The sequence below is a fragment of the Coregonus lavaretus genome, assembly GCF_964263955.1.
Source record: "Coregonus lavaretus genome assembly, chromosome: 2".
In the NCBI taxonomy this organism is placed as follows: domain Eukaryota; kingdom Metazoa; phylum Chordata; class Actinopteri; order Salmoniformes; family Salmonidae; genus Coregonus; species Coregonus lavaretus.
This window is the reverse complement of record NC_139989.1, coordinates 63,727,018-63,749,951: the sequence shown is the minus strand read 5'-3', so window position 1 is coordinate 63,749,951 and position 22,934 is coordinate 63,727,018. Positions and strand designations below refer to the sequence as shown.

Below are 22,934 nucleotides of genomic sequence, written 5' to 3'. Positions count from 1 at the left end.
TGGAAAATAGTGTACTGTACAAAAGATACAGTAAAAAAAAACTGCACCAAATTAAGGAGATGTACAGTAGCCTACCTAACAAACAGAGAGAGAGAGAGAGAGACCCCAAAGTTCTATTTAAACATTGTGCTGAGGTGAGCTGGTCATTATGGAGGAAATGACGTCACTCTTCAGAAGCCCAGTAAAACTCTTGAGGACTGAATACGTCTGGACCCAGCAGCTGCTCTGCTCACCCCACCTTGACACACACACACACACACTCACTCACTCAAAGAGAAAGGTGGCCTGGGAAGCCTGACAGGACAGACAGCTGTGCAGGAGAATACATTGTCAACGGCGAAGAGCCAACCGTTAGATCTCCTGTCTTCTCTTCCTCTATTCCTGCTCTCCCCTCTCAGGAGCACAAGGAGAGAGGGAGGGAGAGACAAAGAAATAGAGAGACACTGAGAGAGGATAGACAGAGAGGGGAGAGTGAGTGACAGAGAGAGAGAGAGAGAGGCAGGGAGAGAGACATTCAGGGAGAGAGAGACTTTAACTATTTGCACATTGTTACAACACTATATACATAATATGACATTTGAAATGTCTTTATTCTTTTGAAACTTCTGAGTGTAATGTTTACTGTTAATATTTATTGTTTATTTCACTTTTGTTTACTATCTACTTCACTTGCTTTGGCAATGTTAACACACGTTTCCCATGCCAATAAAGCCCTTAAATTGAAATTGAAATTGAATTGAGAGGCAGGGAGAGGGAAAGGGAGAGAGTAAGAGGGGGAGAGAGAGGGAAAGAGAGAGAGAGTGACAGAGAGAGAGAGCGGCAGGGAGAGAGAGAGGCAGGGAGAGAGAAAGGGAGAGAGGGGGAAAGAGAGAGAGAGGCAGGGAGAGAGAAGGTTTGCAGCGCAGCAGTGTAACCATAGGAACTCTGTTTGCATTTCCCAGTGAGTGATTCTGGGGCCTCTGGCGTTCAGCTGGAATTCAGACATTCAACTGAGCACACAGCGCTGTCTGGAATAGCAATTGTCTATTTGGGTCGACTTATTGAAAGACATTCGAGGTACATTTCCTTCATGAGAGAAAAGAGGCAAAAAGACTGTTGTCTTAACAGACACAGCTCTCAGGGTAGCGTTAGCAGCAGGGTAGCGTTAGCAGCCTCTGGATGTTGTCTTGACAGACACAGCTCTCAGGGTAGCGTTAGCAGCAGCATCTACTGTGGTAGGCAGTGGCACACAATTAAGAGGAAAATAGTGTTTGACTCTCTCTTCGTATATAATTTGAGGGGAAAAGAAAATGGAAAAATGAGTCTTTTGGGAACAGCGGATGAGTCCTACATGCCAATCAAAGCTATAACTCCATTTCCAGATTCCTGTGCTCCTGTCCAGTGGCCAGTAATTCACAGTAGTGTATTCAGTGCAGTCAGTCTCTTCTGCTCTGTCCTCATACTGGGGATATTCGCTGAATCAAAGAGGCCTTTCACGTTGACCTTGAAACACCGCCACCCACAACACCACAGGAACCAGAGGAGAGGAATACTGCCACCCACAACACCACAGGAACCAGAGGAGAGGGATACTGCCACCCTCAACACCACAGGAACCAGAGGAGAGGGATACTGCCACCCTCAACACCACAGGAACCAGAGGAGAGGGATACTGCCACCAACAACACCACAGGAACCAGAGGAGAGGAATACTGCCACCCCCAACACCACAGGAACCAGAGGAGAGGGATACTGCCACCCTCAACACCACAGGAACCAGGGGAGAGGAATACTGCCACCCACAACACCACAGGAACCAGAGGAGAGGAATACTGCCACCCTCAACACCAAAGGAACCAGGGGAGAGGAATACTGCCATCCCCAACACCACAGGAACCAGAGGAGAGGACAGGAATACAGCCACCCACAAAACCACAGGAACCAGAGGAGAGGAATACTGCCACCCACAACACCACAGGAACCAGGGGAGAGGAATACTGCCACCCCCAACACCACAGGAACCAGAGGAGAGGAATAATGCCACCCTCAACACCACAGGAACCAGAGGAGAAGGATACTGCCACCCTCAACACCACAGGAGCCAGAGGAGAGGGATACTGCCACCCCCAACACCACAGGAACCAGAGGAGAGGAATACTGCCACCCTCAACACCACAGGAACCAGAGGAGAGGAATACTGCCACCCTCAACACCACAGGAACCAGAGGAGAGGAATACTGCCACCCTCAACACCACAGGAACCAGAGGAGAGGAATACTACCACCCTCAACACCACAGGAACCAGAGGAGAGGGATACTGCCACCCTCAACACCACAGGAGCCAGAGGAGAGGGATACTGCCACTCCCAACACCACAGGAACCAGAGGAGAGGAATACTGCCACCCTCAACACCACAGGAACCGGAGGAGAGGAATACTGCCACCCTCAACACCACAGGAACCAGAGGATAGGAATACTGCCACCCTCAACACCACAGGAACCAGAGGAGAGGAATACTGCCACCCTCAACACCACAGGAACCAGAGGAGAGGAATACTGCCACCCTCAACACCACAGGAACCAGAGGAGAAGAATATAATACACCCAACTCTCTCTCTCTCTCTCTCTCTCTCTGTCTCTCTGTCTCTCTCTGTCTCTCTCTCCCTCTCATTCCAACCAGTGATATTAATCTCCCCCAGACTGACCAGTCTCTCCCAGCCACAGTCTGACATGAAACCTGGAAATAGAGATAATGTTTCATATGGGAGGGGTAGGGGGCATCTGTTCAAACCAGAAGACTGGAGCTAAATAACCAGTTAGTTAGAAGATATAGGGGCTCAATTCAAACCGTATCACTGAAGCGTTACAGATTGCGCGATCGAAATGTAAAGGTAATTTCCGATTGAGCCGACATATGCAGCATTTACAGTTTCCGCTAATGCGGGAACATTTCGTTTAAATTTCAATCACGCTGTAACAGTGAACTTCAGTGATGCAAAGACACTGACCTTCATTGTGAGTAGAAATTGAACTCTGCACCACCCTGCAAGGTGAGGAGACTAAATATTCCTAATAGGAACAATGAAAGTCTTCAATAGGAAATGGCCATGAACACTGAAGTCTGTCTGTGGGCGTTCTAGGTTGGTTTTGTCCTTGGCGATTTGGTTTGTGTAAATATAGTCACTTCACACAACACAAACACGGTGGTCCAGGGAATAAAAACGTTTAATCACTGGAGAAAAATAAATACATAACCTTTTTATAATTCAACAGCCTAAGGACATAATACCTTGCATTTCGATATTTTCAGTAAAATAAAAATAAAAAAGCAGAATTTAAATGTATACATTTCTTTCATAAGAAACATATATCTTCAAAACTGTACATCAAGCATTTCACAAAGCAGTTGGATCCTCCGTTTCAGAAATGCTCATCTTTCACATTTTCTACACATTAGTTCCAAAGAGGGTCTGCTACATTAGAAACCTCACATCATCTGACAGTTGATGTACTTCTCAGAGAATAGAAGTCTTAGAACATTCCAATGGAACAGTCTTAGAACATTCTAGAACAGTCTTAGAACATTCCACAACAACAACAACGTTGGCGTTGAGAAATTAGTCCAACAGTCACAGTGCTGCTTGGCAACATTCAGGAGCTCCAGAGCAGGAAGACAGTAGAAGGAGAAGGTATCTGTGTCTGCGGCAGACCTTCTGTCCATCTGTCTATCTGCACCCCTCTGTGGAGAGAGAAGAAGGGATGAGCCACAGGCCAAAAGAAAGACAGACAGCTATAGTATACCATGTCCAGTAAGAGTGAAAATGGATGCCTTTACTCTTTTATGTCATACAACAGTTACTGTCACAGACTCGCTATCAACTCTAGCACTTTCTCTACCACTTTACGGCTTCAACTACCTCAGTAACAGACACACACAAGGCCAGTCATTGAAGGCACCAGGCGCGTGGTCGACACACACATACAGGAAGTGGGCTGTGGCCCGCAGGGAGGCATGTGCTGTAATTAACTTCATGTTTCCCAGATGGTTGTTTATTTACCCAGCAGCCCCAGCAGGCAGGCAGAACAGGAGTATAACAGGCAGCCCATGCAGGCAGGCCAACAGGCAGGCAGCAGAACGGGAGTCTCCTGTCATGGACTATGACTTTTACACCAAACAGAGCGCACCTGGTCCTGACTGACTGCCTGACTGTCGGCCTGAGGTACAGGACAGGGGCTACTCAATAAACAGGCCTGGTGCTGGGAGGGGATGTGTGGGGGAGGTGCGGGGAGGACGGGGTGGCAGGGGGAGGATGGGAGAGGTGGCTGCCCCAGGAGGCACCTCTCAGAGGCTACAGAGACCACCCCCAACACACCCTGCCTGACACTCCAGATGAGGCAAGGCAAAGCTGCTACATCTCTGACCTGGGCTGGCTACACATGGTGTCTTTCTACAGGGCTCACTGGGAACAGAGGTAACTATGTTTGCAATGGTGACCTCATGTTCACATGGCTAAAGTTGTACTAAGTAGTCTGGACAAATAACAAAAACACAGGACAGTTCTATCACCTTGACATTTAATGCATCTCCCAGATATCATATCGCTGCTTTACAACATTTGCGTCCATGAAGGGGCCTCAGTCATTCCTTTGGGGCACAACAAGAGCCTTTTACCCAGTAAGTGACTTGATCTAAAGGTTAATTCCACGGTAACGGAATTTAACTGAGACTCAGATTTTTCACTTCAAATGTATGCCAAACAAAAATATTTTATTTTCAATGTTCAACAAACTATACAACTCTATGCACAAGGACTACTTTTAACAATTTACGTCTGAAGGTAACCCGGTACCGGTTAAAAAAATGAATGGAAGTATGGAAGTAGTTTTGTGCCAAAATTAAAAAGGGGTTTAAAGGCGCACTACGCAGACAGAAATCACTCCGCCAATTACTGGTTGCAAACATTCTAATAGTTCGCCTAATTTCAGTTTGTGACAAAACTTGCATGTATAGTGTAGAGAATCATTGTACCAACCAAACAGCTCTGAAATATCATTTCCATAACCCCCAAATATTGTATTTTCAGCTGTTTGAAGCTGGTGTACAAAACCGAAAGTAAAACACGCAAAAAACAAACTTAAGAACTGGAAGCATAGAAATAGCGCACATAGAACAGATCTACTTCTTACACTTGCTTTCAATGACAATGACAGATCTATAACTACATTTTTATGTGAATTTGGTCAGGTCGCCCAAAAAGTTACATATTGCAGCTTTAACTATGTGTAGAAATAAAAATAAAAATAAATCCTGAGCTTTCCTAGCTATAGCTTAAATATAGACACTGAAATCGTATTCCTCATTATTCCTTTTTTGACTGTCTGTTTTGCCATTTATGAATGTGTTATTCAATTCGTTTCTATGGGCTATAGCAGTAAAGGCCAAATTAAATAATTTGTCTATATCTTTTTTTGGATACCTACAGGGGTCTTACATTTAAAAAATCAAATAGCTAAATGATCCTACCCCCCAAAGGCTTAGACTTTTAGGGGTTAAAGGTAATTTCCTACTGAGCCAACATATGCAGCATTTACCGTTAATGCAGTCTCCGCTAACTCTGGAACATTGTGTTTAAATTTCTAATCACACTTAACGCTGAACTTCAGCGAAACAGATTGAATCCAGCCGCTAACGTGATCAGGGTCTACTACTTTTCAGTGATCTAACCTCTACTCATGCAAAGACACTGACCTTCATTGTGAGGAGAAATTGAACTCTGCACCACCCTGCAAGGTGAGGAGACTAAATATTACTAATAGGAACAATGAAAGTCTTCAATAGGAAATGGCCATGGACACTGAAGTCTGTCTGTGGGCGTTCTAGGTTGGTTTTGTCCTTGGTGATTTGGTTTGTTTAAATATATTTTCATTTCACACACACACAAAACGTGCGCACACACACACACACAACGCGATGTTCCAAGGAATACAACTTTTAATAAAAAAAAAGAAGAATAAAAAATAAAAAAAAGGGTTTTATAATTCAACAGCCTGAGGACATAATAAAGGCTGTAAATTGCACTTCTACATTTAAAAAACAAAATAAATCACAAATAAAAAGCAGGCTTTAAATGTATACATTTCTTTCATAAGAAACATCTTCAAAACTGTACATCAAGCTTTTCACAAAGCAGTTGGATCCTCTGTTTCAGAAATCTTCATCTTGCACATTTTATCCACAACATTTTATACACATTAGTTCCAAAGAGGGTCTGCTACATTAGAAACCTCACATCATCTGACAGTTGATGTACTTCTCAGAGAATAGAAGTCTTAGAACATTCCAATGGAACAGTCTTAGAACATTCTAGAACAGTCTTAGAACATTCCACAACAACAACAACGTTGGCGTTGAGAAATTGGTCCAACAGTCACAGTGCTGCTTGGCAACATTCAGGAGCTCCAGAGCAGGAAGACCGTAGAAGGAGAAGGTATCTGTGTGTCTGCAGCAGACTGTCTGTCCATCTGTCTGTCTGCGCCCCTCTCAGTTAGTGTCCACATTAGGCTCAGACCTGGGTCTGCTGTCCATTCAGGAAGCGGCCTGTTGTTGTGGGTGTGGCCAGGTAGCTCTCTGACCTTCAGTTTGTGTTTGGTGGTGTTTCCAGGCCAGGTAGCTCCCTGACCCTCAGTCTGTGTCCACATGACAGGGGTTAGTCCCACTCTGCTCTGCCACCTGGTACAGTCTGAGGAAGTCCTTGTATCTCGGGGCACACCCCATCCAGGCCTCCCCGAACCTTACGCTCCCCGTGAACAGGAAGTCTCCATCCCCCTTCCCTGGGCCGGGCCTCACCCCACACTGCCTGGGCATCCTCACCCTGCCTGTCCACCTCCTCACTCTCACCCCCCCTGACACAAACACCTGAGTCTTCTGTCTGTACAGGCGGCTTATTGCCACGGTGACCGACAACTGCTCCGCCTCCTGCTCCACCCCCTGGATGGTGCCCCTCCCCACTGCAGAGAGGAAGACAGGAGAGCGTTGATAGATGTTAGAGTACTACAGTACAGTATAAAGTAGAACAAATACTACAACAGTAAAATACAAACAATGCCATAAACACAACAGTAACACTTCACATTTAAAGGTCCATAATATAACTTTGTGGGCGACCCGACCAAATGCACATATAAAATGTGAGTTATAGATCTGTCATTCTCATTGAAAGCAAGTGAAATAAGCGGTAGATCAGTTAGCAACCAGGACATTTTGACATATTGTACCTTTAATAACTATACCTAAAATAATGTATAAAGGGTTTCTAAATAGTTCTTACCAAAGTCGCTGGTGCAGACGGCTAACAGCACCTCAGCATCACTGCAGGGCTGACAGGGGGCTGTGGAGAGAGAAGAGAGAAGAGATGAGCTACTGGACAAAAGACAGACAGAGAAGAAAGAAAGAAAGAAAGAAAGAAAGAAAGAAAGAAAGAAAGAAAGAAAGAAAGAAAGAAAGAGCGAGAGAGGAGATGAGCTACAGGACAAAAGACAGACAGAGAGTTCTACCAGGGATCAAAGTGAGGCCTTCATTATTTAAGGTCAGACAACCCTATCAACTCTAGCACTTCAACTATTTAAAGAACAGTCACAAAGCAGGTCATTGAAGACACGTGCCGCACACACACACAGGAAGTGGGCTGTGGCCCGTAGGGATGCATGTGCTGTAATTAATTTCAGCTCTCCCAGATGGTTGCTTATTTACCCAGCAGCCCAGGCAGAACAGGCAGGCCAACAGGCAGGCAGCAGGACGGGAGTCTCCTGTCATGGACTATGACTTTTACACCAAACAGAGCGGACCTGGTCCTGACTGACTGACTGTCTCTCTGTCGGCCTGAGATACAGGACAGGGGCTACTCATTAAACAGGCCTGGTGCTGGGAGGGGATGTGTGGGGGAGGTGCGGGGTGGCAGGGGGGGGGGTGAGGGTTGAACGGGGTGTGAGAGGAAGGATGGGGGAGGTGAGGGGAGGACAGGTGTGAGGAGGAGGATGGGGGAGGTGAGGGGAGGACGGGGTGTGAGGGAGAGGATGGGGGAGGTGAGGGGAGGACGGGGTGTGAGGGTGAGGATGGGGGAGGTGGATGCCCCAGGAGGCACCTCTCAGAGGCTACAGAGACCACCCCCAACACACCCTGCCTGACACTCCAGATGAGGCAAGGCAAAGCTGCTACATCTCTGACCTGGGCTGGCTGCACATGGTGTCTTTCTACAAGGCTCACTGGGAACAGAGGTAACTATGTTTGCAATGGTGACCTCGTGTTCACATGGTTATAGGCCTGGTTTTGACCTCATGTAAACCTGGTTATAGGCCTGGTTTTGAGCTCATGTAAACATGGTTATAGGCCTAGTTTTGACCTCATGTAAACATGGTTATAGGCCTGGTTTTGACCTCGTGTAAACATGGTTATAGGCCTAGTTTTGACCTCATGTAAACATGGTTATAGGCCTAGTTTTGACCTCATGTAAACATGGTTATAGGCCTGGTTTTGACCTCATGTAAACATGGTTATACACCTGGTTTTGACCTCATGTAAACATGGTTATAGGCCTGGTTTTGACCTCGTGTAAACATGGTTATAGGCCGGTTTTGAACTCGTGTAAACATGGTTATAGGCCTGGTTTTGACCTCGTGTAAACATGGTTATAGGCCTGGTTTTGACCTCATGTAAACATGGTTATAGGCCTGGTTTTGACCTCGTGTAAACATGGTTATAGGCCTGATTTTGACCTCATGTTGACATGGTTATGAAACCCCCAGTCCCTGGTCATATAGTGAAACCCCCAGTCTTAGGGCTATACTACAGGTCACATACACCCAGCCACTCTCCTCTACCCTCCTCCTGGAATCTATCTCTGTCTCTAGTGAGGTCTTTATGACAGAGGAAAGGTCTCTAAATCATCCCAGTCTGCAGTCTCTAGTGAGGTCTTTATGACAGAGGAAAGGTCTCTAAATCATCCCAGTCTGCAGTCTCTAGTGAGGTCTTTATGACAGAGGAAAGGTCTCTAAATCATCCCAGTCTGGATTCTCTAGTGACAGAGAAAGTCTTCATTAGGTCTTATAAAACACTGTGGCTAAAGGGTCAGCCCCACAGAGAAAGTCTTCATTAGGTCTTATAAAACACTGTGGCTAGAGGGTCAGCCCCACAGAGAAAGTTGGGGGGTTGAGGAGGGGTTGAGGGGAGGATAGGGGGGGTTGAGGAGGTGTTGAGGGGAGGGTGAGGAGGGGTTGAGGGAAGGGTGAGGAGGGGTTGAGGGGGGGTTGAGGGGAGGGTGAGGAGGGGTTGAGGGGAGGGGGTGAGGGGAGGGTGAGGAGGGAAGTGTGAGGAGGGGTTGATGAGTGCAAGTCCCAGGTCAGCTGGTGTTGTAAACACATGGCGCTGCGCACAACCAACAGAGGTCAGAAGTTGGGGGTCAGGGGTTACCCAGCCACAGGCTCAGGGGCTTAGGAACAGCTGGAGAGGAGGGTGACATCAGAGTAGCCGACCGAACGAATGACTGCCCCCCTCGCCCCCAGTGCAACGAGTAGGGAGCAGGGCCTTTGATGAGAGGGTTGGGGCTGCCGCCATAGCTTCAGAGAACCTCTAGGACATGGCGTACCACAGGCTCCAAACCTTAACCCTGTTCTGAGTCCCAAACAGTACCCTATTCCCTTTATAGTGCACTACTTTAGACCAGGGCCCGTAGGGGATAGGGTGCTATTCGCGAGGCAGCCACGTTTTTTCCAGCTAGCTGCTCTCCTCCCTCTATCTCTTTCTCTGGTCTCTCTCTCTCCCTCTCTCTCTCTGGTCTCTCTCTGGTCTCTCTCTCTCTCTGGTCACACTCTCTCTGGTCTCTCTCTCTCTCTGGTCACACTCTCTCCCTCTCTGGTCTCCCTCTCTCTCTCTGGTCTCTCTCTCTCTCTCTGGTCACACTCTCTCTCTGGTCACACTCTCTCTCTGGTCACACTCTCTCTCTGGTCACACTCTCTCTCTGGTCTCTCTCTCTCTCTGGTCTCTCTCTCTCTCTGGTCTCTCTCTCTCTCTGGTCTCTCTGGTCTCTCCCTGGTCTCCCTCTCTCTCTCTCTCTCTCTGGTCTCTCTCTCTCTGGTCTCTCCCTCTCTCTCTCTGGTCTCCCTCTCTCTCTCTGGTCTCCCTCTCTCTCTCTGGTCTCCCTCTCTCTCTCTCTCTTTCTCTCTCTGGTCTCCCTCTCTCTCTCTCTCTCTGGTCTCGGTCTCTCTCTGGTCTCGGTCTCTCTCTGGTCTCGGTCTCTCTCTGGTCTCGGTCTCTCTCTGGTCTCGGTCTCTCTCTCTGGTCTTGCTCTCTCTCTCTCTGGTTTCACTCTCTCCCTCTCTGGTCTCGCACTCTGGTCAGGGCTCACATGTCAGACATGAAACGTTGCCACAGGAATGGCCTGGCATGATCTGAGTTGGAGTCATCTTTCTCTACCCAAACACACTGCACTGCTCCCATCACAACCACTTCACAGAGAGGGGATGGAGGGATGGGAGGAGAGGTGGAGGGAAGGAAAGGGGGAGATGGTGTCCCCAGCTGCAACATCTGGTACCAGATGCATTCCCCTCTAATGGAGTGCAGCGCAGCAATACCACCCTTCTCTGATGACAACCACTTCAGAAGGACAGAGGAAGAGAGGGAAGACAGGACAGATGAAGGGAAGAGGAAAGAAAGAGAAGAGTAGACAGAGGGAGAAATATAGATGTAGGAAAGAGAGAGAGAGAGAGAGAGAGAGAGAGGAGGCAGAGAGAGAGGAGGCAGAGAGAGAGGAGGCAGAGAGAGAGAGAGAGAGAGGAGGCAGAGAGAGAGAGAAATAAAGGTCTTCTCTCAACATCTGGTGTGAGATACATTCCAGGGAGATGGATGAGAGAGCAACTCAATCCCAGCACAGCAGGTCTGACAGAGAGAACTAGAAAGAAGTGGAGAAAAACATACAGGGAGAGAGAGAGGGAGAGAGAAAGGGAGAGGGAGAGAGAGAGAGGGAGAGAGAGAAAACAGAGCCAAACAAGTGCACTCAGATCACCAAGCCCTCTAGACCCTGCTGCCGAGTCAACGACACAAGACCCAGGGCTCCCTCCCTCCCTCTCCCCCTGGGCTAGGGACCTGCCGCCACATCACACCACAAGCTCATACCACAGAAGCACAGAGCGCAGGAAACCAAGCCGGTCAAAACAACCCTGAGCCTTAGGCTACTACATTAGAACCTGGACCCAGCAGCACTACATTATGCCCAACCTGAGCCAACTACACTAGCTACAACCTGGCCAAAACAACCATTACACCCCTATGTTAGATCACCTTCATTAAGCCCAACCTGAGCTAACTACACTAGCTACAACCATTACACCACTATGTTAGATCTTCTACATTAGGTCCTGACTGTTTATCAGTCTCTCTATCTCATCATTGTGCCAGCTGATTATGCAGGATATGAACACGTGACCCCAGAAAGAGGTAGAAACAGATGTAACTCCTATTACTCATTTAGTGGAAGAAAAACACAGTGTCTCTGGTCTGGATCTCTTCGCAGACAGGAGTCATGCAGGGTTGGCAGGTACACAGCATGATGAAAACACGGCTCTGTTTTTAGAGTGAGGCCCTCTCCGTTTCACTGTAGCCCTCCATACAGACAGACCAGGGTACTGTCAGCTATGAAACACTCCCCAAGTCAACTCAGTCCCATGGGTACACCAGTTCATAAGACTAACTTGTGGGAAGGTAACTGTGAAATATCAACATAGAATTGTCAGTGTAACATAATATTACAAAAACAACACTGAGATTCAGACTTTCTTCAGTAGAAAGAGAAATAAACTGAAAATTGAATATCAAAAATAATTTGGAATTGTTTTTTCTTATAAATACAGATCTGCAAACTGAGACGTTTTCACCAGCAGATGGCTGCATTTAGTACAGAGCTATGTCATGACTACAGACACCGAGACAAAGGAAACTATTTCATAGTGAGTCAATCAAAAAAACTGTCAGCTGAATGCCCAGTTGACTTTCTCTGATCTACCTCAGTCTGGATAACTCAACTGGAACAGTAAGGATACTGTTCAGGCCTCATGACATTGATACAAAACTCAAAGGGATAGGTCACCAAAATGACATCATTAGTTAGATGGTTCCTTTCCTTGAATGTAGTCTCTGGGCCAATCAGGAGAGTCTGTAATCCACTGTTAGGATTCCTCTATTTAGCCATTTTCACCAACTTTAGCATTAAAAGGGGATGTTCAGGATTTTACAACTTGATGTTAGAAGGTTCCTCACCTTGAAAGTAGTGTAATGGGCCAGGAGAAACTATAATCTATGGTTCAGTTGTCTGCCATCAGCCACTACAAACTTCAGTTGACTTTAGCCACAGAGTTTCTAAACCCAGAGCCGCAACATCGCAAGACTTCGGGGCATGCTTGTGAAACAGACCGACCAGACCAGGCCGGGGTTTGGGGTATGAGAAGTCAATGAGAGAGGTGAATAATTATTTATTTTCTCTAAATCTAAAAACGCACAACCTAGATTCGAGACAATGTCTTAAATAGTTGAATATGTTATTACAAACTGACACGCTTTCATTTGTCAAAAACAACTTTATATGGAAAGAGTGCCTTTGATTTGACGGCCTGCACATGCACAGTTCGGCGCGAAGCGACCGTTAGACGTGAGCTTTGATAGCCAACGTCACCATGACATCGCCTACAATTGTGAACGGGAATTTCTACTGGAGAAGCAGTTTTAGCCTGTCTTCATACTGTACTGTCTTTACTTTAGCCATAGTGAACTTCCCCTTTAATGACCAAAGCAACAACAATAGGAGTGTATCTTACCGGACAGTGCATGTGGCTCCACCCCAGCCAAGGCTCCACCTCCGGTCCTCTCTGTCACCAGCTCATACTGAAACGAGGTGATCCTCTTACTGATGTCTCTGTGAGGTATGGCCTCTATGAACATAGCCCCTTCCTGGATGCTGAAGCAGGTCACCTTCCCCTGGGCCTGGTCCTGCTCCCTCAGCAGCAGACGCAGCTTCCCGGCCCGGTCCAGGTAGATGTTAGCCCCGTGGGAGTCCCTGGAGGGCTTGACGCAGACGGAGAGACGGGCGGCTGCCGGGGACTGGGTGTTGGGCCGCAGGTTGACGATGATGGCCCCTGTAGGGTAGAGCCAGTCGAGGGAACCCTGGGAACAACGCAGGTAGACCTGCTCCACATCACGGGTGTGGCCCTCATGGGTTAGACCACTGGGAGGGGGGGAGAAAGGTAAGGAAGAGGTCAACAACACATCATGGACAGAGTCATGGACACACTCCTAACACACTTTTGATAGGTGTGAAATAATTAGAAATAATTATATATATTTGGTCTGGAGAAAAACATGGTGTTTTGGGTGAGAAATGCCAACCATGAACCATTGTCTGTGACTGCCTGTCCAACAGTCTGAACGTGTCTGTATGAATATAGAACAGAGAATAAGCTAATCAGTGGTTCACCAGCCAAGAACCAAGCCCGAAAAAAAAAATAGGCCTATAACTTGGCAAAAGAACAGAAAATGTCAGCTTTCTTCTCATAACCTTTTCTGAAATACAGTGCCGCTTCAAAGAGAAATATCAGCGCTTCGCGTGATCATGAGAGTCAGTTCTGCCTCTGATCATACTCAACAGGCAGACTACAGACTGCAGCTCTGTGCCAAGAAGAAGCCTGTTTCAATGGACCCTTATTTCCTATACAGGGCTCTGGTCAAAAGTAGTGCACTATATTGGAAATAGGCAAAGTGTGTGTGTGTAGCTGTGTGTTGCCTGGCGGTGGTTTAATATCCTTAGACAAAGTGTTAAGGCTCCTGCGGCTCCGTGCTGCACACGGCCGGCAGCATGACCAGTCACGAGCCGCCCTGCCTCCACGCGGCTCAACTGACCTCAACCCCAACGTCTTATGGCACATCGTTCCTTCTGGGCTCACTGCTCTGGCAACACATTACCGACTGCCTGGCAGGCTGCGGCAGGGTCGGAGAGAGGGGGGGGGAGACAGAGTCTAGAGACAGAAGTGGATGAATGAACAGGAGCGGGACACAGACTCACAGAGGCTGCATCCCAAATTGCACCCTATTCCCTATATAGCGCCATAGGCCCTGGTCAAAGGTATTTTACTGTATAGGGAATAACATGCCATTTGGGACACAGCCTCACAGAGGCTTCTGCTGCACCGCGAACACACAGTGGAGTCGACTTAGACAACCAACGACAGCAACAGTAACCAGGCTGCCAGGAGCCTCTGCTGAATGCAAGAGCAAAATGCAGGTCAATCACCCAAACCTCCCCTTGCTGCCGGGACAAAAGGACTGGAAGAGACATGTCCGGGCAGAACTCTGGACAGAACCCCCGGCGCCAGACAGACAGCACCACCGAACCACTTACTCCATACACACACTGACAGGCTGAGTGTCCCAAATGGCACCCTATTCCCTATGTAGTGCACTACTTTTGACCAGGGCCCATAGGACACTGTAGGGAATAGGGTGCCATTTGGGATGCAAACAGAGAACTTAATGCATCATCTGAAGTCCTAGACTAGGGCCCAAGTCTGTCATTCGTAGCAAAGCCAAGCTATAGAGGCCTATAGGCTGGAAACTAGCAGCAGACTTCTATTACCATATGGATGCCATGCCAACAGCAACATGCTGGTGGTTAGGATGTTTTTTGGAAGGAATGACCCAATTTAAAAATGAAAATGAAATGGTGAAATATGAATAAGGCCCATTGATGTGAGGACCAGAGGAGAGCACATGTTGGTCATCATAACCCAACCAGCCTTTCCACTCCTCACCACATTCTCTTTAATTAACTCAGTTCAACTCCTCCTCCACCATCTCTCCATCTCTAGTCTGCATGCAATTAGAAGAGATTAGCTAAAAGGAGAGCTAACGAGCAACAGATTCATTGGTACAGGCTCAGAGTAACTGCTTAGTAAGACTACTCCTCGGCTGGCTTGGAAGAGGAAACATTACCACTTTCTCTTCCTGGCACTGCAGCTCACCAAATTGGACACTCACCCAATTGGACATTCACCCAATTTCACCCACTAGATTGTCTGTAATAGATGATTGATGATGAAAAGTAGTGTTTTTACCTGTGTAACATCACCATATCATCAGCAGTAATTTAATATCTACATAGAGCATATTAGAGGCATTCATGAAGTGTCAAACTTCAAGAGGTGTCAGTCAAGTACTAAAGCCTCTTACTATATCAATATTTAAGCCATGGTGCTGCTTCTAAAAAGTCAGACTATACATTTTATAAAACAAGTGTAGGTAGGGAAGTAAGAACCAAAAGGGCAAAGTGGCCTTGAGATGTAGAAAATTATACAAGGTAGCCTGTTATTGACGTTGTGAGGAGCCACCTCAAACTGTACTTTTACTGCTGTAGGGTAGCTAGGCCATCATGTCCTCTAATCAGTGTGTTTTTTCATGAATCAATGTATGCGTTTCCATTTTGAACATTGAAATGTATCAACATTAAAACGTGCTCCTAAAAGTGTTCCAAATTAGAACGCTTGGATTAAAAAAAGAGTCAATTTCAGTTGATTATTAATGCTTTAAACTATAATTAGCAAAAATATGTAATAATATCAAAACCATTATGTTGTGAAAATAAAATTAAAATAAATAAACCTCTGCACTTGGCTTCCTTGACAGAAGTAGCATTCCACAGACCTGACTCAAGGTGATCATTCAGTGAGAGGGAAACAATATTGCAATTCACCTCTCAGAAGAGAATGGATAACTCATTCTCTATTTAGTTTATTACATTGTAACAGTCTCTTCACCAGTCGGCCTTGGATAAAAACACTGACGCATTCACCATTCTGTAACTTTAATTTCCACAAAACTAAGCATTCAAATCTAAATGGTAGCCTACAAATAGTGCGTCTGCACAGCTCCTTTTCAATTCGACCATTATGAACAAGCAGTTCATGAAATAATGAAAGTTATAAAGAAGAACTCTCACCTGCCCTTCCAACTACACTGATCGCTGGAGTATTGAGAGAACGCTATCCGACACAGCAGGAGAACCGATAGAAAGTATGCCAAAATCGGTGTCAGCATGTTTAATCCCACCGCTGTTGCTCCGAGCGCAACACTTTCCTTCTTCTCAACTAAAACAACCAAATCCACCCGCGTAACTCCAACGACATAACGTCCCCATCGGTTCTGCTCGCTTGTTAAAGTGTCTTCGAGTGTTGTTATTTTTTTTTTCTTCCGGTAAAGGCCAGTAGAACAGCGAAAAAAGCACTACTTCACCTAGAACCATCCACTATATCGTAGGCTACAACCGACAGCGGCTGCTTGAATTCCTTTACTGGAACTTCAGTGAGTGAATTTCTCTGCTCTGATTTCTTCTCCACGTCACTCCCCTTCACCCAGCAGATCAGCACGCGTGCGCAATGCATTCTCGGCTAGATCTTGGAAGTATGTTTCAACGATTACAAAATCTCACCTAGGCTAGTATCTACTTACTAAGAACTTATAAATCATACATTAGAAAGTCTACAGTCGAACTAACTAACCCACAGTTGAAAGGTTGGGTAAGTTGACTGAGTGATCTGTGGTTCATTATCTCAAACTTTTCCTTTCCAAAAGTGCCCCCTCATTATTGCAATTCCTCTTGATATCTGTTGTCAGTCATTTGTTATGATGACATATGTGGGTACAACTATAATGTCCGTTACATTAGATAGGCTGTCATAAACATAGTCCTCTTGGGTAAGTTTTTCTTTGTAACAAGACATGAGTGTGTTATTCCATTGAACTACGCACACACACACGTACACGCACGTGCCCGTCCGCGCGCACACACACACAATCATATAAAAAATAAAAAAAACAGAAACCTGTTAGACAGGGGAAACTAGAGCTGTTTGAGACAGAGGAAACTAAAGCTGTTTGAGACAAGTACTTTTCATCTCTGATTTCTTTGTGTGTGTGTGTGTGTGTGTCCTCTATGCTATTACAGTATTTGTATTGGTCTTGGCTACATTGTTGCAGCATGTTGCCTAGACATACTGACTGGGCCCTAGCTGTTGTAATGTAACCATGATGCATGTTGGGACACGCTGTCTGAGAGTCAACCCCACCACAATGACACCTGTCTCCACAGCCACTGCTACACCTGTATGGCTTAAACAACTATTATGAATGTGTGAAACCGAGGGATAAAGAGTGAGAGACAGACATATATATATATATATATATATATATATATATATATATATATATATATATATATATATCAACGACTTGGCGAGGGCACTAGAACAGTCTGCAGCACCCGGCCTCACCCTACTACAATCTGAAGTCAAATGTCTACTGTTTGCTGATGATCTGGTGCTTCTGTTCCCAACTAAGGAGGGCCTACAGCAGCACCTAGATCTTCTGCACAGATTCTGTCAGACCTGGGCAGTGAATCTCAGTAAGACAAAAAATAATGGTGTTCCAAAAAAGGTCCAGTTGCTAGGATCACAAATACAAATTCCATCTAGACACCGTTGCCTTAGAGCACACAAAAAACTATACATACCTCGGCCTAAACATCAGCGCCACAGGTAACTTCCACAAAGCTGTGAACGATCTGAGAGACAAGGCAAGAAGGACTTTCTATGCCATCAAAAGGAACATAACATTCGACAAACCAATTAGGATCTGGCTAAAAATACTTGAATCAGTTATAGAACCCATTGCCCTTTATGATTGTGAGTTTTGGGGTCTGCTCACCAACCAAGAATTCACAAAATGGAACAAACACCAAATTGAGAAAAACATCCCTTGGTAAAACACCAAATAATGCATGCAGAGCAGAATTAGGCCGATACCCGCTCATTACCAAAATTCTGAAAAGAGCCGTTAAATTCTACAACCACCTAAAAGGAAGTGATTCCCAAACCTTCTATAACAAAGCCATCACCTACAGAGAGATTAACCTATAGAAGAGTCACCTAAGCAAGCTGGTCCTGGGGCTCTGCTCACAAACACAAACAGACCCCACAGAGCCCCAGCACAGCAACACAATTAGACCCAACCAAATCATGAGAAAACAAAAAGATAATTACTTGACACATTGGAAAGAATTAACAAAAAAACAGAGCAAACTAGAATGCTATTTGGCCCTAAACAGAGAGTACACAGTGGCAGAATACCTGACCACTGTGACTGACCCAAATTTAAGGCAATCTTTGACTATGTACAGACTCAGTGAGCATAGCCTTGCTATTGAGAAAGGTCGCCGTAGGCAGACCTTCCTCTCAAGAGAAGACAGGCTATGTGCACACTGCCCACAAATTGAGGTGGAAACTGAGCTGCACTTCCTAACCTCCTGCCAAATGTATGACATAATTAGAGACACATACTTCCCTCAGATTACGCAGACCCACAAAGAATTCGAAAACAAACCCAATTTTGATAAACTCCCTTATCTACTGGGTGAAAAACCACAGTGTGCCCATCACAGCAGCAATATTTATGACCTGTTGCCACAAGAAAAGGTCAACCAGTGAAGAACAAACACCATTGTAAACACAACCCATATTTATGTTTATTTATTTTCCCTTTGTACTTTAACTATTTGCACATTGTTACAACACTGTATATATACATAATATGACATTTGAAATGTCTTTATTCTTTTGGAACTTCTGAGTGTAATGTTTACTGTTAATATTTATTGTTTATTTCACTTTTGTGTACTATCTACTTCACTTGCTTTGGCAATGTTAACATACGTTTCCTATGCCAATAAAGCCCTTAAATTGAAATTGAATTGAGAGAGAGAGAGGGAGGGGAGAGGGAGAGAGAGATAAATAGAGAGAGAGAGAGATAAATCCCTTACAACCCATTATCTGTCCAATCCACCATACATTTTACAACTGTGGGCAATTTTTCCCTGTGACTTCCTCTCTAAATCTTTTATAAGGCCTAACTGCTTCACAACCTAAACACTTTTAAAGTTGTTGTTGTTTTAAAGTGGGATAGTAATTAGTTGTTTTAAAGTGGGATAGTAGTTAGTTGGTTTAAAGTGTGCCAGTAGTTAGTTGTTTTAAAGTGTGCCAGTAGTTAGTTGTTTTAAAGTGTGCCAGTAGTTAGTTGTTTTAAAGTGTGCCAGTAGTTAGTTGTTTTAAAGTGTGCCAGTAGTTAGTTGTTTTAAAGTGTGCCAGTAGTTAGTTGTTTTAAAGTGTGCCAGTAGTTAGTTGTTTTAAAGTGTGCCAGTAGTTAGTTGTTTTAAAGTGTGCCAGTAGTTAGTTGTTTTAAAGTGTGCCAGTAGTTTGTTGTTTTAAAGTGGGACAGTAGTTAGATGTTTTAAAGTGGGACAGTAGTTTGTTGTTTTAAAGTGGGACAGTAGTTTGTTGTTTTATAGTGTGACAGTAGTTAGTTGTTTAAAGTGTGCCAGTAGTTAGTTGGTTTAAAGTGGGACAGTAGTTAGTTGTTTTAAAGTGGGACCGTCCTCCTCTTGTCTTGTTATTCCAGTTGTGTTATCTCTAGTCAGTTCCCTGTGTTTTGTTTTTTTATTTTCCCTGTGACTGACTGACTGACTGATTGACTGACTGACTGCAGCTGAAAGGAAAGCAGGTTTTCTCCTAAACCTCACCTGTCACATATCTTAATCAGGGAGAAGAAGAGAGAGAGGAGGAGAGAGACGGAGGGGAGAGAGAGGGAAGTAGGGGGAGAGAGAGGGAAGGAGGGGGAGAGAGAGGGAAGGAGAGGGGGAGAGAGGGAAGGAGGGGGAGAGAGGGAAGGAGGGGGAGAGAGAGGGAAGGAAGGGGGAGAGAGGGAAGGAGGGGGAGATAGGGAAGGAGGGGGAGAGAGGGAAGGAGGGGGAGAGAGAGACGGTTAGGAGGGAAGGAGGGGGAGAATGGGGCAAGAGAGAGTGAAAAACAAAAACCAAGAAGAATAAGTACGCACAGAAAGAGAAAACTAGTTAATGACTACCTGTTGGTGGTTGTAGACTGAAACTTGGCAGAGCAGCACAGACTTTCTATTGAGTAGTGATGAGGTATGCATGAGAAGGTAGGCATGTTTGGTAAATATGATGTAGCCTGGACAGGACAGGGGAAGAGAATGTAGTACTGACTAGCTGTGAGGAGGGGGAGGGAGGGGGAACAGATCAGTTTTAGGGAGGTGTGAGAGAGAGAAAGAGGAAAGAGAGGAAGGAAAGAGAGGGGGAGAGAGAGGGGGGGGGGGAGAGAGGGGAGTAGATAAAGAGAGCGAGAGAGAGGGGGAGAGAGAGAGAGAGTGATAGAGAGAGAGAGGGGGAGAGAGAGAGAGAGCGAGAGAGGGGGGAGAGAGAGAGAGAGTGAGAGAGGGGAGTAGATAAAGAGAGCGAGAGAGAGGGGGAGAGAGAGAGAGGGGGAGAGAGGGGGGGGGGGGGGGGGGTAGAAAAAGGGAGAGAGAGAGAGGAGGAGAGAGAGAGTGTAGAGGTTGTTATTTCAGAGTAGCTGTTATTGTCCTGAATGATGTGTCTGTCTCCTGCTGTGAGTCCGTGAGGGAGTAACTGTGCCCACAGTCAGCCCCAAGCTGAGAAAGCACCAGTAAACGGGATTGCACTGCTGGCAGGATGTGACTGTGTGTGTGTGTGTTGTGTGCTCTGTCATCGCCTGTCCTCAAACACCTCAAAGTTATTAGAAGAAGTAGCTTTTCTGGTTTCTCCCGGACCGTTCACTGTATGTTGTGAAATTAGAAAACAGGCGTGTGTGTGTGTGTCTGTGTGTGTGTGTGTGTGTCTGTGTGTGTGTGTGTGTCTCTGTGTGTGTGTGTGTGTCTACATGTGTGTGTCTGTTTGTCTGTGTGTGTGTGTCTGTGTCTGTGTGTGTGTGTGTGTGTGTGTGTGTGTGTCTGTATGTGTGTGTGTCTGTGTGTGTGTGTGTCTGTGTGTGTGTGTGTCTGTGTGTGTGTGTGTGTGTGTGTGTGTGTGTGTGTGTGTGTGTGTGTGTGTGTGTGTGTGAGAAAGAAGGACTAGAAAGTATTCACACTCCTTGGCCTACACACAATACCCCATAATGTCAAAATAGAATGATGTATTTAGAAATCTTTACAAATTAATAACAAATGAAAAGCTGAAATGTATTTCATTATTCAAACCCTTTGTTATGGTAAGCCTAAATAAGTTCAGGAGTAAATATTTGCTTAACAAGTCACATAATTAGTTGCATAAGTCACTGTGTGCAGTAATAGTGGTTAATATGCTTTTTGAATGACTACCTCATCTCTGTACACCACACATACAATTATCTGTAAGGTTCCTCAATCAAGCAGTGAATTTCAAACACAGATTCAACCACAAAGATCAGGGAGGTTTTCCAATGCCTCGCAAAGAAGGGCACCTATTGGTAGATGGGTCAAAAATAAAAATAAAAGTTGACATTGAATATCCCTTTGAGCATGGTGAAGTTATTAATTACACTTTGGATGTATCAATAAACCCAGTCACTACAAAGATACAGGCGTCCTTCCTGCCAGATAGGATGGAAACCACTCAGGGATTTCACAATGAGGCCAATGGTGACTTTTTAAAAGAGTGAAAAGAAGAACGCCTGTACAGAATAAATTAATCCTGTTTGCAACAAGGCACTAAAGTAATACTGCAAAACATCTAGCAAAGCAATTTACTTTTTGTCCCGAATACATAGTGTTATGTTTGGGGCAAATCCAATACAACACATTACTGAGTACCACTCTCCATATTTTCAAGCATAGGGATGGATGCATCATGTTATGGGTATGCTTGTTTTCGTTAAGGACTTGGGACTGGGGAGTTTTTCAGGATAAACAATTAATGGAATGGAGCTAAGAACAGGCATCTACTTGAAAATCTATGGCAAGACCTGAAAATGGTTGTCTAGCAATGATCAACAACCAATTTGACAGAACTTGAAGAATTTTGAAAATAATAATGTTCAAATATTGCACAATCCAGGTGTATAAAGCGCTTAGAGACTTACCCAGAAAGACTCACAGCTGTAATCGCTGCCAAAGGTGCTTTTCCAAAGTATTGACTCAGGTGTGAATGCATTTGGAAAGTATTCAGACCACTTGACTTTTTCCACATTTTGTTACGTTACAGCCTTATTCTAAAATGCATTAAATAGTTTTTCCCCTCATCAATCTACACACAATACCCCATAATGACAAAGCATTTTTTTTTGTTGCTAATTTATTAAACATAAAAACCTGAAATATCACATTTACATCAGTATTCAGACCCTTTACTCAATACTTTGTTGAAGCACCTTTGGCAGTGATTACAGCCTTGAGTCTTCTTGGGTATGACGCTACAAGCTTGGCACACCTCTATTTGGGGAGTTTCTCCCATTCTTCTCTGCAGATCCTCTCAAGCTCTGTCAGGTTGGATGGGGAGCGTTGCTGCACAGCTATTTTCAGGTCTCTCCAGAGATGTTCGATTGGGTTAAAGTCCGGGCTTTGGCTGGGCCACTCAAGGATATTCAGAGACTTGTCCCGAAGCAACTCTTGTGTTGTCTTGGCTGTGTGCTTAGGGTCATTGTCCTGTTGGAAGGTAAACCTTCACCCCAGTCTGAGGTCCTGAGCGCTCTGGAGCAGGTTTTCATCAAGGATCTCTCTGTACTTTGCTCTGTTAATCTTTCCCTCGATCCTGACTAGTCTCCCAGTCCGTGCCGCTGAAAAACATCCCCACAGCATGATGCTGCCACCACCATGCTTCACCATACTGAATGTGCCAGGTTTTCTCCAGATGTGATGCTTGGCGTTCAGGCCAAAGAGTTCAATCTTGGTTTCATCAGACCAGAGAATCTTGTTTCTCATGGTCTGAGAGTCTTTAGGTGCCTTTTGGCAAACTCCAAGCAGGCTGTCATGTGCCTTTTACTGAGGAGTGGCTTCTGTCTGGCCACTCTACCACAAAGGCCTGAT

General features: G+C 45.4%; 1 protein-coding gene across 1 annotated transcript; it reads right to left on the bottom strand.

Annotated features, from left to right (window-relative positions):
• Positions 1 to 4,540: 4,540 nt before the first annotated feature.
• LOC311137559 (meteorin-like protein) lies at positions 4,541 to 16,997 on the bottom strand. Its single transcript, XM_084172076.1, has 4 exons — positions 16,012 to 16,997; positions 12,842 to 13,248; positions 7,309 to 7,368; positions 4,541 to 6,988 (listed from the first exon to the last, which is right to left on the bottom strand). Exons 1-4 carry the CDS (start codon positions 16,107 to 16,109, stop codon positions 6,663 to 6,665), a joined length of 891 nt encoding a protein of 296 aa, XP_084028202.1. The 5' UTR covers positions 16,110 to 16,997; the 3' UTR covers positions 4,541 to 6,662.
• Positions 16,998 to 22,934: the final 5,937 nt, after the last annotated feature.

Excerpts from the sequence above, each read along its gene's own strand:
- LOC311137559 (XM_084172076.1), bottom strand. The coding sequence starts at position 16,109 with ATGCTGACACCGATTTTGGCATACTTTCTATCGGTTCTCCTGCTGTGT. Across the intron at positions 13,249-16,011 it reads CAGTGTAGTTGGAAGGGCAG|TGGTCTAACCCATGAGGGCC; the intron begins GTGAGAGTTCTT and ends CCCCCCTCCCAG. Across the intron at positions 6,989-7,308 it reads CGTCTGCACCAGCGACTTTG|TGGGGAGGGGCACCATCCAG; the intron begins GTAAGAACTATT and ends TCCTCTCTGCAG.